At 41.3% G+C, this 18,392-nt stretch overlaps 3 protein-coding genes across 3 annotated transcripts; 2 read left to right on the top strand and 1 right to left on the bottom strand.

Moving 5' to 3' along the window:
- Positions 1–90: 90 nt before the first annotated feature.
- Positions 91–3,741, top strand: LOC139286799 (fibroblast growth factor 6-like). Its single transcript, XM_070907715.1, has 3 exons — positions 91–436; positions 1,043–1,146; positions 3,565–3,741. Exons 1-3 carry the CDS (start codon positions 91–93, stop codon positions 3,739–3,741), a joined length of 627 nt encoding a protein of 208 aa, XP_070763816.1.
- A 5,721-nt stretch (positions 3,742–9,462) lies between these two features.
- LOC139286066 (fibroblast growth factor 23-like) lies at positions 9,463–10,692 on the top strand. Its single transcript, XM_070906731.1, has 3 exons — positions 9,463–9,676; positions 10,092–10,195; positions 10,288–10,692. The coding sequence occupies exons 1-3, from the start codon at positions 9,463–9,465 to the stop codon at positions 10,690–10,692; spliced, it is 723 nt and encodes a 240-aa protein (XP_070762832.1).
- A 2,380-nt stretch (positions 10,693–13,072) lies between these two features.
- On the bottom strand, positions 13,073–18,392 carry tigara (TP53 induced glycolysis regulatory phosphatase a). Its single transcript, XM_070907067.1, has 7 exons — positions 18,384–18,392; positions 17,466–17,533; positions 15,862–15,899; positions 15,648–15,769; positions 15,260–15,337; positions 15,026–15,136; positions 13,073–13,462 (listed from the first exon to the last, which is right to left on the bottom strand). The coding sequence occupies exons 1-7, from the start codon at positions 18,390–18,392 to the stop codon at positions 13,073–13,075; spliced, it is 816 nt and encodes a 271-aa protein (XP_070763168.1).

Below are 18,392 nucleotides of genomic sequence, written 5' to 3'. Positions count from 1 at the left end.
CCCTCAGCCAGCATGCCGAAGGAAGCAAAACAAGAAGAGCGGTATTTTTAGGGTCATTAATTTTGACCACGTGGCCCGAAGGTAAACCGGATGGCCGTTGCGCAAAGGCTCCTCGTCAGTATGTCCTGCGAGGCCGGCACGCCGCACTGGACGCTGACCGCGGTGGTTCTCCTGGGCTTTCTGCTGGGGATCGTGTCAGCGTACCCTTTACCGAGCGGCAGGACAAACGCAACTTTGCTGGAGAAAAGATGGGAGACCCTCTTCTCCCGCTCGGTACTGGGGATCTCCGGGGAGAAACCGGAGCTGAACTGGGAGAGTGACTATCTGCTGGGCATCAAAAGAGTGCGGAGGCTCTACTGCAACGTGGGCATCGGGTTTCACCTTCAGATCCTCCCCGACGGCAGGATAAACGGTGCACATAATGAAAACCAGTACAGTGAGTTATACCTCCACCGATGTAATGCAATAGACATAAAAGAGAGGCAGAGTCAATACGCATGGATCTGTGATGAGCGGGCTAGTCTATCCCCTCTATTAATCTGCATGATCATATGTCTTCCGACTCTGGGGGAGAATTGGATTTCTTCCACAGCAAAGACAAATCTATTAAAAATAAGTATCCATCAGTGCTGAACACCCCCTACCCCCCCCCCCCCCCCTCCTCCTCCTCCCCCAAGCTCAACCATGACATGAATGTATGGACGCTTTTAGACACAACTTATTTTTACGCAGCCCTGTGAGGGCGGTCCAGAGACCAATAGCCGTGCACGTCAATGCAATTACTGCGATTATTGCAATAACCGGAATGCGCTTAATTGACACGCGCCGGGATGCAAATGTGAGATGGGGTGAAAGATGCAGAACAAAGGCTCGGCATGCTGCGCAGCAATCTGCGAGGTTACACCCATAGACGCAGAGAGAGAGAGAGAGCACAACGCCACAGTCACCATGATGAAACCCTGAATCAGCCAGGATGGTCGGTTGGTACTGTATTATTATTTACTGTTTCACTCTCATGCAGTCATTCTTTGTCTTGTGTCAGGTCTCATAGAGATCTCTACGGTGGAGAGAGGAGTGGTGAGCCTGTACGGGGTGAAGAGTGAGCTGTTTGTCGCAATGAACAGCCGTGGGAGGTTATACGGAACGGTAGGTATGCACAGTATTTCATTTATTGTCCAGCAATGTTAGTTAACGGGGTCCTGACGAAAAAAGGACGCACTTTACAGCTCGACCACAGTCATATTTTGGGGATGGGACCCTATCTGCCAGCAGGGGGGCTGCTCATTATGTGAAATCCATATATTTTAATTTCATCAGGAATGTATAAAGCTCTATTTAAAGCAAGTGTGCTAGGCCTGGTGGCCTATGGGTAAATAATGATGAGGTTAACAGATGCAGGGCCGAGTCCACCCGCCTGTAGTGTGTGTGTGTGTGTGTGTGTGAGAGGAGGAGGGAAAACCCCCTGACGCAAAGAAACCTGTCAGCAGAGCTGGAAATCGATTTTAATGGCAAAGCGCTTATTTTGCAGGACAGTGAACATCACACACATCTAGGGAGGCAAAGGCTCAACTCACCCACCTCACCACCACCACCACCACCACCACCACCAGCTTCTCCCACCTCCAAAAAATACAGCATTTTGATTTCTAGTTTTGAAATCATGTTTGACTTCCATCTATCTCCTAAGAAGTGCTTCCTGCATTTCTCATAGCCTCATGGCTGTTTGCTATTCTCACAAAACTGCAGTTGTGCTTGTTACATTTCTGAGAAGAACATGCTAAATGTGTGTACATTTGGCACCGTTTGAGGTGTTGTGGCAGGTGGCACAGCGCCATTTGGATTTTTCATATATCTTTGATGCAAGCTCAAAGAACACCTGAATTTGAAACCTACAAATTCCCAGTATACTTTGACAACGGTTTCAAGGATTTAACTTCCCACAGGCCTCAATTTGATTCTGCTGCTGAGTGTTGGATGTTTTGTGAGGTCCCTTGAAATATGAAATGCCACTGGGAGTCTTTAGGTGTGGTTAAGATGACAATAAATAAGAAGGTAACACAAACATATAAAGCTAGCCACCCCCACCCTATATATTTATTACACATGGATGTATACACCATATGTGTATATCTTACTTTTATCTTTTTATTGCCAAATGCACTTTATTGAATTTATTCACATCTTTTATTGCAAGCAGGTATTCTGATGCAGGCAAGCACTTCTGATGTTTCTTTTCCCTTCATAACAAAGAAACACTATTTCAGCTGCAATCTTTTATGGTTGAAATGCCAATTTAGTTGAACTTGAACTTGTCATCCTCATCACACAGATAAGATGCATTTGTAAAATGACTGGAGATAACCTTTGGAAGATGTCATCCGTAGAGCAATGACAGCTATTAATACATAAATGTTCCTGGTGGTGGGGGAGGAAACATTGTGTTTAGCAGAGCCCTGCTGACACATGGCTGCTGGTTTGCTCGCTGTGGCCAACATATTTGACAGACAGAATGTGAGCCTGGTCATGAGTGATGAAGCGTTAGCTTGTGAGCAGGCTGATGATCTGATAAGAGATTGAATTAGGCCACATGGTATGGAGTATTTGCTCTGCTGCTCGTGCACCGTCAGCTCAGTGCAGCAGTCACATTGTTCATCATAGTGGCAGATACTGTAGAAATTATTTTATATATAGGGACTTTACGTGGAGAATAGTGATCAGTCTCGTACCTAGAATCTGTGATTATAGTGCTTTATTATATAGTTTAAATATTTCATTGGGATTTTATTTTTTTTCCATTTTAAAGGAATAGTTGGACATTTTGTAAAATAGGGTTATTTGCTTTCTTGCCGACAGTTAGATGAGGAGATTGAGACTCCTCTCGGTCTGTTTAATATGAAGCTGCAGCCAGGAAACAATTAGCTTAGCTTAGTATAAAGACTGGAAACTGGGGGATACTCACTGATGCTCACTAATTAACAAGATATAACTAGTTAATTAGTGAGCTTTAGGCTTTATGCTAGCTGTTTCCCCCTGTTTCCAGTCTTGCTAAGCTAGGCTTGCTAAGCTAAGTTAAGCATCTCCTGGCTGTAGCTTCATATTGACCGTACAGACACGAGAATGGTATCAATCTTTTCATTTAACTCTTGGCAATGAAGTGAATCAACCTATTTCCCAAAATGTCAACTATACTTTAAAGTTCAGCAGTTCAGTTTAATGTAAGTTCATTTGATAGAACGTCCTTGTGTGTGCGCCAATTTCCAGCTGATCTAATACATGACTGGGCTCACTGTGTATAGTTAAATGAATACCTATTTTCAAAGGAGCAAACTCAATGCAGCTTTAAGAGCGGTTGATGCTGCTGGGAGATTGCACAAAGGCAACTCTACATTGTCAAAGTGTAAATGAATTGTTCCCATTGCTGTGTGTAATCTAAATTTAGCTTTATATTTTCGTGTATTGCTCAGAATATTTTCAAACAGCCTTTTTATGTTCAGCCGGGACAAACCGTCCATGTCTTGAGCAGCTAATCAAAATTCATGCCGTCTGTCTCTTTGTCCTCTCCAGACAGTCTTCCACGACGAGTGCAAGTTCAAGGAGAGCTTGCTCCCGAACAACTACAACGCCTACGAGTCTCTGGTTTACAGAGGCTCCTACATAGCACTCAGCAAGCATGGCCGTGTGAAGAGAGGCAACAAGGCCACCACTGCCATGACTGTAACGCACTTCCTACCCCGAATATGATGAGCAAAAAACTGGCAATAACAAACTTATTTGCACATGTGGATTATTTCCCAGGTAACATGAATACTGTATACGTACGTACAAACACAAAAGACAACAATGGACTGTAAAAGAAAGAAATACCACTATATCTGATAGTATTTATTCAAACTTTATATGTATATTTGGGTAGCTTACTTTGTATTAGAAATGATGGAAATGCCATTCTTTGCTGCTTTTATGATTTTCATCATTTTGTGATATGAAGGGGATGGAGAGGCGTCATCTATCCCCTCAGTTTATATGGGTGCTTGCTGGAATTGGTTGAGTCCTTGCCCTGTCAGTGGATGACAGTTCATCCTTTTGGGAATGAAATGGATACGTTATTACCTCAAAGCACCACATCCTGAGCAGAGGAGGAGGAGGAGGAAGAAAACGAGAAATGTGTGCATGAAATTTCTACAGAGAAGAATGCCTGTTTATTTAAAATCTTTTTTTTTCTTTTGTTGTCACCCATCAAGGACTTCCCATTGTCTTATGTTTGATTGTCTCTGTCACTGTCAGGGCAACTGGAGCACTTGCAAATATGGCTGTGGTTTTTCTTGCTTTGTCATGAGGTGGCGGTGCCTTGAATTCCTACTTGCGGCCCCCTTACCCTTTGCATGAGAGAAACGTGGTGCTCAAGTCAGAAATAGGAACGAAACGCAAGTCATCACTCCCTCAGACACCACTGGGGGGCTTTAGCCCAATTCCTAGAGGGCCAGAGGTTCCTCCACTTTATTTTCTTTCCATAATTAGATCAATTAAGTAATTGAGACTCTATGCTGCACAGGGCCCAGTGGAGTTAATATGGAACGCTAGATTTAGAGTCTGCACTCACCGCCCCCCCCCCCCCCCCCTTCATCATGTCCAAGGGAGCTTTGACAATCCCAGGTTTTACTTTCACAAACTTTGTAGCCGGATCATCAGGCCAGTGTGCGAGTGTGTACTATATGTGTGGCATTTATTTTAAGTATGTATGTATGTGGAAATGCTCGGTTTGAGAGCTGCTTAATTTGAAAGGGTTGAAGGGGTGGGGGGAATATCATAGACCTGACACTATGAAGAAAGGTGTCCTCCATCTCTGTCTGCTGTATGTTAGACTTCTCTCCAGTTCAAATTGAGTTGCATCTGCATCTGTTCTGAAGCCTTGATGTTTTTGATGACTCGCACTAATTTATTGCAATTTATAGCAAAGCCGATTGGCGCTCACACTGGTTTGATGATATTTGGCACTTAAAGTAATGAGTGAGGTTACAGTGGATGTGGTTGAGTAGTCACTTCACTGTAAATATGATGGTCTGCTGATGGATACTCCAGTTAGGTTTCACTTCAGGTAGCTCAGCCTGACTGACATGTAGATGATGCGGATTGGGCTTATGGATCCCAGATTTTTAAGCTATTTATGCATTATTCAGATTGGTCACTGAGTCACAGCATGACTTCTTGTGGAAAATGAACTATGAGCAATGTTGCAAAAAGCAATTAACCAAAGGGTTATATTAGCAATGTTCATTCAGCCTTTGTGTGTGCAGCATACCATACTTGAATTCAACAACCGCTCCTCTTTCAGATACTGTAGTTTGTGGAGACGAGGGGTGGGGGTGGGGGTGCAAAGAGCAAGTAAAGTTGAAGATAGCAATGATGTACAGAGGACTTATATGGGACTCTACATGTGGCACTGGTTGTTTGTTTAACTTGGCGAGGATGTGGATAATGTGGGGTAAAATACCTGAGCGTCAGACTAGTGGGCCCCCTCGTCAGTGGATGTCAGACTGGACGGTCAGCGCAGGGCCCCGGGATTCCTGTCCCATTCATCTGAGCCATTTTTGTACCAAGGTCGAGGATGTGGGCTTTCAGTCCTCTGTGTTACTGATGTAGGCGTGTTTTCCGGTCCCTCACGACGACTTTTACCTCGTTGTTTTACGGACCTCTGCACCTGTTTCTCGATCAAGACAGGAAAAATGCTCGTCTTGTAATGTGCAGTGAAGATATGAATGATTCTGCAACCTTCTCATACTTCTGAGCAGAGTCTATTTAGTGTTGAAATGAGGTGCGATTGAGCTTCATTTTGAATTCAGTTATTATATTTTGCCTGCAATATTCTGTTAGTAGCAAACCACCAGTCAGGCCAGTTTAGGGAAATATGATTAAGTAGCAAGGCTCTCATAGATATATGTTATCATATTTTACCTCATGCCCTTTCTAACATTACTGTAATGCACTGACAAAGTGTCTGTGAGCAACGGTTTACGTGCCCTTTAAGCTCCAGCTCATGTCTAGTAGCAGACGATGTGCAGTATCTGGTCAGAATGAGTGTGTATGTAAGCATGTGTGCGTGTGTCCAACTGAGCGCGCTCCTGTCATGTTCTGTTTCTGCCAAAGCGACAGCGGAGATGGTATCAGATCAATTTACCATGAGTCAGGAATAACAGGGCATTGTCTGACTGCGCGAGCTGATGCACTGTACTCTCCTCACAGGGGACGATAAAGACGAGAGGGATGGAAAATGGCAACACAGAGGCTACTGAGGGATGCCTGTCAAAAGAAAAGCACTGACTGTGGTTTGAGCTGGTGGTTATGTAGCAAAAGGCCACTAAAAAAAAAAGAAAAAAGAATCTAATGCTTCCAGGAAAGGGACACTCGAGTTAAACAGGTTGTGTGGTGGACTGAATACTGTGATCCAGGAGAGCAACTTGACTCCCATGTTTAATGTTTTTGAATATCCACACCATTGGTAAATGTCTTTGGGGGATTTTGCCTTGAGCATCTTCTTACTCATTTCGACTGATCAGCCTTCATCACATCACTATGATCAGAAAACGATCACTCGTAGCTTTTTCGGGACTGATTTTGAGGCAGTGAGGAGTTGCTTGGAAAACGGTATTTTGGCTAATTTGTCAAAATATACAAAAGGTGCAAAATAGTTTTTTTTATAGAGTGCGATTTACTGAGCAGGGGTACATGCTGTTTTCCCTTGTCACGCTTTCATCAAAACAAGCTTACATGCAAGATCGAAGGTACTTGTCTTTGATGGCACATTGTGTTTATTACTGTATGTGATTTATTGTGGTATGTTTCAGAGGACACTGTCAGCACAAGCGATGAGTTGAATGGCAGAATGGGAACTGTAAAGCTACAATGGCTCCTCAAGTATTAAGGCACCTGATGAGTTGTTTACACCAGAAGCAACTTAGCTTTGTGTCAGCTTTTCAAAGCTTGACAACTAAAAGTTTGAAGGAAATATTACTCTGTTAAAAGTTTTACAACTTTTGCATGGCGTTGTTTCGAGGCAGAAAAGGTTGTACGATATAACAGTAACCGAGAGAAGGTAGTTAATGGTAAGAAAAGTATCGTCTTTCCACATTAACCCTTGCTTCCTTAATTCCTCATTATGCATATGGAGTTCTGAATGGACTAGGTATGCGTTAACCCCTTTGATTAAGGATCCAGTGTCTGGATTTTGCCATTGTGCTCATCATACCTGTTCCGCTGGTTTTAAAATGTGTTGGTTCACAGGGGGCTGGAGGTCTGTGGGAGGATCTGGGATCAGACTGTGTGTGTGTGTGTGTGTGTGTGTGTGTGTGTGTGTGTGTGTGTGTGCGTGTGTGTGTCCCTGTGTGCCGGCAGCCTTTGTGTTTCTCTCTCAGTTTTCTATTCCTGCACTGAGGGGAGAGTGCTTCCTCTGAGTCCCCCTCCTCTTTTTTAACATATACCTCACCTTCTGCCTTAGTTCCGATTATTGAAATGATTGTAAATTAGTTTGAAACAACAGACTTCTCCAATCATTTGTTTCTGAAAAATATGATGACGAGTAAGTAAAATACTATATTACAAATGGTTTTCCTTTTATTTTTGTACGTATGTGCTGTGCACAGCAGTCAACTGTATTCCTGAGATGATAATAAAAGACGTTTTGTAAAAGCTGTTGTGGTTGAATGCTTGGAGTTACCTGTTTGCCTCGTCACGCTTCTTGACCCTGAATGACAGATTGTTATAGGCACTGGGGATGAATCTAAGAGTGCCAGTGAAAATGTTAAACCTCAAGCCAAAGTCATGTTCTATGAATGACCATGAGTCAGTATGTGGCGCCCTCTTCTGGTGAAGCATGACAACAGGTAGAAAGGCAACATTTTGACAGGTGTGAAAGTAAATGTAGATGAAAATGCACTGAAACTGAAACAGAAATGAGTAATTGCAGTAACACTTCATGTTGTGCATTCTAGTCTTGACACATTTCTTGTAATTTCCCAGCAGGTTTCCTGAACATCACTATTTCATTTGGCACTAACTGTAGGTAAAAGAGACACTGTGCTCAATTGGTACACGTATTTTAATGAAATGCTAAATTAGCTTCACATATGGACTATACTATATACTATTTTTATATAGATTATACATATTTTAGACTACCTTGAACCTTTTCTCTGTAATGCAGTAATATTCCTCCAGGGAGCCCAAAATTGACATTGGTGCCTCTGCTCATTAAATATGCACTGCACATAAGCTGTGCAGGCATTTATCTTTTGACAGTGGCTCTAGATATTACTTACAGCTCAGACAAATATAAGCAATCTAATCACAAGTTGCCTGCACAGCTCCAATAAACATATAACAATGTTATTGGCCTTCATATTGTTTCTGTGGGGCGAAAACCTTCCATCTCCAAAATGTCAACTTTGGAATATAAATGCTTTCAAAAACTCAAAATCAAAACTTCGTGAGGTCAAGCGCTCAGGGGGGGTTTCTCATCTTTTTAATGAGAAAGGAAATATGTAAACCACCAAAAATGAAACCACAAAACAATAGAAATATGCACTATAGTGAAAGGAAGCGAGAGGCGGGGGAAGTGTGTACAGTTAATTAATAAGCAAGGTATGAGTCAACATACTGTTACACAACAGAATCAGATCTTCATTCAGAATCAGTCATTTAAACCGAAGCTATAAAGGTGCAATTAACTGATTCTAGCGTGTGGTCATTGTCAGGTTCAAGAACAATTAAGGTCTTTAAATCAAAGATTTTTGGCCCTTTCAGAAACTCCTTCCACGTACCATGATGGTAGGTGAAGTGTGTGCCTGAACACCCTACTCTACTTACTCTGACCAGAAGAAATACTGTAGTGAACTTTCCCAGTCTGATTTAAACATACTTCAATCACTGTTTGGTAAAGTAAAGTAAGAAGTAAAAAGTAAAAAAAAAAAAAAAAAAAAGATAATACGAGTAGTTATTCTGTTATTCGTACCTTCTTTTTCTTGCTCAGAGACACAGATGCGTAAAGTTGAATCACGCTCTCCATCCTCCTTTCACATCTTCTGCTGTCTCTTCATCCTCTCTCCTCTGCTCCAGCCTCTGCAGTTACAGGTTTCATCTTTGTGTTAGATTTGTTTGAGACTTGAACAAAGAGCAGAGTAAATGATGCATCCATCTATGGCAGAAAAGTATCTTTTCACACAGTTATTTCCATGTAGCGTAATAAAGCTCTCTTATACAGATAAAATACTACTTTACCAGTTGGAGCCTGCAGCACCCCTTAACCGTGGAAAAAACAGGCAGGCTTTGAGTCATTTTGGTAAATGAGTTAGCCAGTTTATCGACCTTCTGTTTAAATAGACCTGTTGGACTTTCTCCTCCTCCAGTCGCTGACAGCACACCGACCTGAACATTTGTGCTGTTAAGGAGAGCACGGCATCCCCACTGATCATGCAACTGGCTCTCTTCTCACCCGTCCTGATTGCCGTACATGTGTCTGTACTGGTGGATTGTACAATGAGGCTCCAGGACCCAGAGCAACGTTTCCAGCACCAGCGGAGCAGCTTAAACGCGGGAGCACATGCGGATATGTCCGCTGGTACGGGACGTTTCTACCTGGAGCTGAGTGGAACAATGAGAAAAGGCATTCACCGACACTTTCTGGGTGAGTCTGCCTACATCCATAAACACATCATTTGTTTCCTTACTTGAGTTCATTCATTTCAGAAAATAAAAGCCTTTTAAATACTGAATGCAACTATTTCTTTGTCCAACTTAGTTCATTTCATCTCTCAGAGGTCAATAGCATGCTTTACATATATGTCCTAAAATGAGCAAAAAATGCATTTGTGCATAAAGATAAAAATCTGTGTGGCATAATTCTGGATAAACCTACAAATACATGTTGTAATTTAGGTGACCAAGGCACATCTTGCACGTCATCTGTACAAACAAACAAGATGTCTGGCAGCCAGTAGCTGGCAAACATACTCATATACTCATACACAAACATATTCTAAAAATATAGTATATTCGTTTGTCTGATTTATAACTGCATGTTTAAACCTGTTTTCTTGCAGTTGTTTTGCCAGTAAGAACAGACACAAGCAACTTTGTGTCAATATTTGATTTGAGAAGAAAACGGTTCCTGTGTATGGACTTAAAGGGAAAGCTGTACAACTCTGTGAGTATTTCTTAGATGCACTTCATTTGAGATGCAGATAAAACAGTGACGTTAAACATGTTGCATGTGACTGCTGTTCTTCTACCAAACAGAGGCAGAAGGACAGAGAGGATTGTCTCTTCCAGCGCATTTGGTTAGATTTGGCGAACCACCGTGACGTGTTTTACTCTACAAGTGGGGGCCGGCTGCTCAAACTGGAGGGAGCTCACCAGGAGCCACCTGAACCCTCGGCCATGGTGGAGAAGCTCCTGGGTCCCTTGATAAAGAGACAGAGGAGGAGTGAGAACGTGAACCCCTCTGATCCATTAAGATCAGAGTCACATCCCTCACATTCTGCCAAGGATCACAAGGATGCAGATCAGCCTGAACAGGACCAGGCTGGCGCCGTGTCCAAAGAGACCATCACCTCCTGTGACGACCCCCTGCGAGTCTTACAGCACAACGGGCAAGTCAGTCCTGTCAAGACTAATATTGCAGACCGGGCAGAACAAGACTAAAATACTGAACTTGGGTTTAATGAGTGAAAAGTCAAGAAATTTGTTCTGAAAGCTCACTTTAAGTTTGACTGCATACTTCTCGAAACCTTGTCCTGCATTTGTGGACTGCAGTATCAGCGAGAGCCACAGGGCGACTCACAAAGGCCTGCTAGAGTCTGACACTAGAGGGTGGTATGTTATTTTAGGTCACATGAAAGCATTAAATATTTTACAACTTCTGAGAAAAGGGACTGCATTTTATAAAACCCTTGAATCAAACTTGTTTTTATAGGACTATTACGCTTGGTAATGTTACATCACAGCAGCTCCTCTGTTTGAATAGCAGCTGGAGGATGAGTTTGGCAACATTCGACATAATCATGCAGCGAGTTTGGTCCAGCGTCCTGCTGTCCTTTAACCTCTTTTGTCAGTTAAATTTTAAACCCTGAGCCAGATGTGGCAATGTTTGTTTTGCATGTGTAAAAATGTGTAATCTGTAAGTAATTATGAATATTTATACACACATTTTGTTGATACAGTATTGCTTCAAAATAGAAGTTTAAATAATAAACTTAATAATAATCTGCCATTTGCAGCCTTTCACAAACAGGATCAAATTATGTCAGGTGCCGGACACCAATAGTCACAGTAATGGAAATGTATTTATTTATTGAAATGTATAAAACGACTTCCTTCCTAGCCTACTGTTTTATTATTTATATATTTCATCTTGTGTTATTTCTGATGTGGAAAAATAAAATAGTAACTCTTCTGTTGAGCGTCTGTGTGTCTGTACTTTACACTTACAGTATGAGTATTTCCCACAGAACTATCTGAAACATTTTCAGGGGGGGCTGCATGAGAGGACAGTGTGAAACAGCATGAAGGAAAGACCTGAGACACAAATAGGAATTCACCCATTAGAGACTGTGTCTTGAGTCGTTGCTTCCATGATCACTTATAAATGTAACTTCCTTTATAGCAAATCGTTGCAAACTGCAGGAAAAAGAAGAACTGGGAACTCTGTCCTTTCTTCTCCTCTCTCATTTTCATTGGGGTCTATTAAAACAAGTCTATAATACCAGTTAGTGTAAGAGGTCACAGTTACCAAAGTACCATGAAGTACGTGAGTCACTCAAGATTCAAAGTGACCACAAACATTATGACAACTGCTCTAAACCTACTAGAACAACAAACAAACACTCTTTGGCCCACCAACCAATCATTTTCCAAGGAAAGGCCACAAAAATCACATGGTTATTATGCACACAGCCAATTGGTTATGTAACTGGCAAATATTGGACCTGGACAAACAATGTCCAAATGAAGTAATGCATATCAAATAAATGTAGACGATGATCTAAATGAAGACGCACGCTGACTGAGATGAAAACGTTCAAGGCTAGACATGTTTATAAATCAAAATGTAAAATCAAAGATATATATATCATGCAAAGATGAACAAATGAGAACCAGCACAGACTGAATGTGGATTTTTATCTCCTATCTCTTTCCACAGATATGATTATTGTACAGAAACATGTAACAGCTACATTTTCTTATTCAAGAAATACACTGAACTGTGGAGTCAGACATCATTCCTACAATATAAAGTGCTGTCAATTACAGAATCCCACTGACAACAGCCACTGAATCTGTACAATGTGTTGTCATACAATCCAGTTCTCTTGATTATGATATTGAAGAAGTAACGTTTATCTACTATAAATAATTTGGTTTTACACTGAGAGTGGAGTGAAAAGTAGAGAAACAGTACAACACGCAGCATCTGTGCACTGTCTTGGCATGCATTTGTCCTTGTTGACCGAAGTGTTAATTCACAACAATGAAAAAGTCACTGATTTACAAAAAGTCAACACTGCAGCAGTGCCGCTCTGTGCTCCTACGTGAAATCTACGAAGTCCTGTGGACTAAATATAGAAACACAGGCTCATTATAGCACAAAGCTGCCCACATGTACAGTAATGAACAGCCAGTCAGTAACAAAGTGAGGACGACATTGCCCTGCAACACAAACTGAATTTAAATGACGCGGCTGAACACATGAAACAGCATTCAAACCCTGAATATAAAACATAATATATTTTATTGCAGGGCACTGAATAAAATAATGAAGATACATTATATGTAACTTTTAATCCCTATCTTGGTCATTTTAAACTGGATTTCTGAATTCAATTAATTTGAATATATTGTTTTTTTAAGATGATGCCACTGTTTATTGTTTTTTTGATAATTCTACAACTAGGAAAAACTCAAAATTTGAATAAACAGTATTGTGAGGTGACTGAGCACCAAATGAGAAATAAATACAGAACCTATAAATAATATGATCCAAATTGTAAACTTTCAGTGTTGAGTCTCTTTTCTAAAAAGCCTCCTACTGTTTAACGTGGTCCCCTCTGTGGACGAACACACAGCGGATCCCTGACAATCTGAACCTGTCGTGCTCTTTCGTCACTATCAGTATAAACCGACACACACCTGTGTTAGGACTTAAAGAGAACATGTGTGCTTTGTCAGAACCCGGAGGCAAGGAGCAGTGTAACTCCTCCACAAAGTAGCGCACTGCCACGCACATGTAGGCCCCGTGGGTGACAACCAAAGCGTGGACAGGGACGCCCCTGACCCCATCGTCTGCCTTTCCCTCCACAGGGGATGTTTCCGGCGGAGTGGATGAGGAGCTTTCGTCCTCCCCTCTGTCGTGCCAGTGTTCGGCCCCAATCTGCTGGAGCATTTTCTCCAAAAACTGTTTGACCCGCTCCTTCACCTGAACAGAGCAAAAATCTGTTATAAACTGCACCATGCTTCTCTCGCATTTTCTTTCTACACGGTCATATGTCATGGAAATGTGACATCCTGCGACTGTGAAGGATAAAAGCTGAAGGTCTTTATATTCAAAACAACATAGTCACAACGTTTCCCATCAAAAACACACGTGCCAACTCCAGTTTCAACCTGTAACTCGTTTAGGAAAGCAGGGAGGGAGGCATGTGGCCGATGCTGATTGGGGCGCTCTGTGCTTACGTCAAATCTATCTTTGTATATCTGCATGATCATCATGATGTGCTGGTCACGTACTGGTTGGACCAGAGTTAACGTCCAAGCCAAGACCTAATGGATGAAGCCTGATGAGGTACCTTTGAAATAGAACATCCTTCCTTCCGATGCCCCCCCTCCCCCCGCTCCACACACACACACAAAGCTAAGTGGTGACTTTTTAATCAGGGGCAGTGACGAACACTCTGCAGTTGTTTGACGGTGGACGGGCATGTACTTTGATCCTCCTGATTCTGCTCGGCAGATACAAAAGAAATACAATCCTGTGGATGCAAAGAGGCCCTGACATACTGTAGCACGTGTACGTCCATTCAGAGACAAGTGGTCGACTGAGGAGGTGACTATTTTCTGCCACCGAGTGGTAGTATGTGTGTACTGCATCAGGGCATTCAGGTCGGATCCATATCTGGAGTTAAATATGGATAAAGCTTTCATTTTATTATTGTAAGTGCCATCCCAAATCATCTGAAGGTTAAGATGATCTTTGCAATTGTACGTCTGTGGGTTAAGATCATCTTAGCATTCAAGGGTCACTCCCAGAAAATTACAAAAAAATGTGTTTGGCCAAGCAGAAAGTTTTGGTTTGATGTGCCAACATTTAGGGAAATCCACCTTTGAAACCACTGCTGCCACCCCAATACAATGGAGATGAATGGAGTGGAATTTGTCCTCACCAAAGCACTGAACAATACATTTAAAATACAAACCAGCAATATACCTTTCCAGAAACAAGGCCCTTGTCAAACTAGAGGCTTTTGTATTTAATCATTATTATTTTATATATTATTTTAAGATCACTTTGTAGAGATCTGTTTTCGCTTTGACATTAAAGTGAAAAGAGACATTTTCCATTGATCAATATCAAAAACGGCACATCTATTTTCTATTCTATCTGCCAGTAATGAACTGAAAAACAGTAAACACTTACTGAAAAGAACCCAAAGATTATCTGAGGTAATGATGAAACTTCATGCAACATGCCGATGCAAAGACGCTGTATTTCAAATTCAGCTTAGTTGTAGTTTTCAGCGTATGATTATCGATGTTAGCACAAATGCAAACGTCACGTCAGTAAGTAAATAAATATTTAAAACGTTTTATGTCACAACTATGAGCTTCCAAGAACAGAAAGAGAGAGACAGATATAAATGGTAAAAAAACAGATAGGACGACAGAGAGAGATAGAGAGAGAGAGAAATAAATAAAGCCCACATAAATGATGAGATAAGAGAGACACAGATTCCTTGTACAACCCCTACAACCCCAGCCTCACCTGCTCCTGCGTCTCCCCCTCTGGGGGGGTGAAGCCTGGAAATGACTGACCGGCTGCCTTGGCCATCTCTTTCATGTCCGTCACCGGTCTCCCCTCTGCTACACCAAAGCTCTGGAAAATAATAATTCATGGACCGGATGACTCAGGTTTATTTATCAACGAGTGAATATATCTTAAGTAAATGCTTTTGCAAGAAAATACTTTTGCTGTAAAGCATAAAGAAATGCTACTCACTCTCTCTTTAAGTAAATGGTCCCGTGCCATTTGTAGACCAGAACAACTGCTGTTGTGTTTGACTATTGTTTCAGCAGTCTGGAAGAGATAATACACAATCATCTCATCACATACTGACGTACTGTCGTTGTCACTCTACAGAGAAGAGGGGAAGTTTCATAGTTTTTCCCAGATGGGACTTCCTTGATTTGAAGACATCGGTTGGTGTTTTTTTTATGATTTATACTCTTTACTTTTGTTTATAGTTGATAGTAATGATTTATACAGTGTAGAGTATTTCTATTTCATCTGATCAGACAGTAAAATAAGTCATATCCTGCAATGTTTTCATTCATTTTCCATCTAAAGATTCATTGCTTGCTCCTCCTGTAAAACTAAAGCATCGTACCTGCTGGGCCCGCAGCATATTGCTGACGAAGACGCTGCTGAACTTGACATCCTTCAGGTAACGGCCTGCAGCCTCGGCCTGCTGCAGCCCGATCTCAGACAAGGGTGCATCTATAGCCTGGCCTGTGTGGAGGAGGAGGGAAAGATGAAAGTGAGACACACGGTTTTGTTTTTATCTTATTTTCCTTGTACGTATATCTTCAGTCACGCTCTACCTTGTAGCAGGCCTTCTTTGTTGTACTGTGTTTCCCCGCTGCAGGAGACAAATGATTGATCAATTTCAAAGTAAAGGAGCTAATATCATTAACAGATCAGAGAGGCGACTGTTCAACTGTCATACATTTGATTTCATGCCTATTATCATATATACGCCAGGATATATTTTTTCCTTAAGGACCTTTCAGTAGAGCAGATGGTCAAATCTGTTCTCCTGTTACTGCAGGACTATAGTCACTGCTCTGCTGTGCTTGTTTTTGATGGCCGATGTTTTCTGGCATGGGGCCTTATGCTTTTTATTAGAAGTTGCTGTGGCAGTGTCAACTAGGGATGCGACTAATGATTATTTTCATCATCAATTACCTTTTAATTTGATTAACTAATCATTTAGTCTGCAAAACATCAGAAAACAGTAAACATGCCTTTCCCAAGATAACTCTAAGTCTTCAAATTGCTTGTCTTGCCTGACCATCAGTCCAAAACCCGAAGATATTTAATTTACAATTATCTAAAGAGAAAAACAAGCAAATCCTTATGTTTGAGAAGCTTGAACCAAGTGATTGACTTAATCAATTAATCAAATATCAAAATGATCGCCAGGTAAATCTTCACCTGCTATGTCTTATGGATTCTGGTTTTATTTGCATGATTTCTCTTGACACTAATGTGCTGATGTGTACAGATTCAATAGATATGTTTTATCTATTTCTATTATTTATAGTACGTATAATTGGCTCTACCTGTGACCCACAAACAATCTATGATAAGAAAAAGTGGATTTTATATATAGCCAATTTAATGTGGATTTTACATGCTAATTATTATCATATTGAAATCACTATCATATCAATCCAAATTTCTAAACCATATAGTCAAGTTTCGTATAATCATGATACTGAGGGGGAATGGACCAGGAGTTCATTTCTTCATTAACTCTGACCTCTGGTGGTCCACAGGAGGCACTGCAGCGTCTGCAGACCTCAGACTGAACCAGGCTTGAAGTGCACTGGGACAGCTGTTTATGAATCCCTGCTTATGAAGCTGTCCTTGATAACAATAACCTGTGTATGCCGATAGAGGACTGCCACGACACTGCCACGAGCTCTCTGTACATGTCAGTAATACACACTACGTGACAGGCTTAGCATCTAAGCTAAAGCTAAATAAAAGCAGACTACAGACTGAAGTCACGTAACAAACTAGTTTTAAAGTACTACACAGTATACTTTAAAGTGCTACACGAAGAGGCTTGAAGGTGTGTGCAATGCAGTTTCCACACATCAATTATCCACATATATGAACGTAACGGGGTCATATGTGCCTTATTTCTTGTTACAGTTACACAAAAAAAATGAACATGGAGGTTGTACTTCCCAATGTGTTTATCAGAGACCAGAATAAATGTGGTGGTCAACCAGAAAGTCCACCGGTTACATGAACGTATTCCTACTTTATCAAAACTAGCTAACAGTTCGGTCCACAGAGAGACTGTAGCCTGCAGCCTTATGTAAACGGGGTTATGCGTGCATAATGCAGCACTCCTCGGAGAACTGTGCTAAACGTAAGACATTCATCATAAACATTAAATGTCAGCTGCACTTACTGTCGAACAAGGGTTAGTCCAAATGTTAACGCTTTCATGCTCTGGAAGTTAACGCGGAGTAATATTAACTGTTTAAAGACGAGTACAGTATGCGTCTCGCGCCTTGAAAGGAAATGAAGTCGACGCACAGAAAGTTGAACCCCTCCGGTAAACATGGCAGGGAGGAACAGACACAGGGCTTGCTTTACTTTCATAGGTGGCCCAATTCATGGGAGTTGTTACTGTCACATCCCAGATACGTTTAGAAAGGTCATTGCCCCCCCCCCCCCAGATAACAGGTTGAACCCCCATAAATGCTCATTAATAGGCAGCCCGTCCTCTGATTGGCTGAATGAAGTTAGGAAATACTTTGCAAACCTGTGACCAATTAACAGGTATAATGCTACCCAGTCACTGCTGGCTACCTGTTTGCAGTAACTTAAATCTTATTTCAGCCTTTACTGTCTTGCCTGTCAGAAGTTTATTCCTTTACATCCATTATATATTACATTACATTAAATATTAAACACCTGTTTTTTTTTTCCAATACAGGAGGGGTTTAAGCCAACATTTCATCAAATAATTACTTGATCACTGATTAATTATAATATAACTGATCTACCACTCAATAATTTCCATAGTTTAAAGTGCATATGTCTTGACTTTATATATATAGATATAGATATCTATATCTATATATACATACACACACACACATATATACAACATATTGTTGTTCATGGTGATGTCTATGCTTGGATTAATGCAGCCACTAGAGGGCATAGGTTGACACTTTCCACTTTCCCAGGCCAACAGCCTGTTTTAGTTTAATTGCACAGATTATGTATGTAGTTCTCTATAGTCAGTAGACAATACATAAGAGTGGGAGTGTTTATAATTGGTGCTCCTAATATTCAGGCCAGGGGCACCATGTCCCACGTTCGTCAT

This window comes from Enoplosus armatus, chromosome 6 (genome assembly GCF_043641665.1).
Source record: "Enoplosus armatus isolate fEnoArm2 chromosome 6, fEnoArm2.hap1, whole genome shotgun sequence".
Lineage (NCBI taxonomy): Eukaryota > Metazoa > Chordata > Actinopteri > Centrarchiformes > Enoplosidae > Enoplosus > Enoplosus armatus.
Note: the sequence above shows the minus strand (reverse complement) of the source record. Positions and strands in the feature narration are given on the sequence as shown.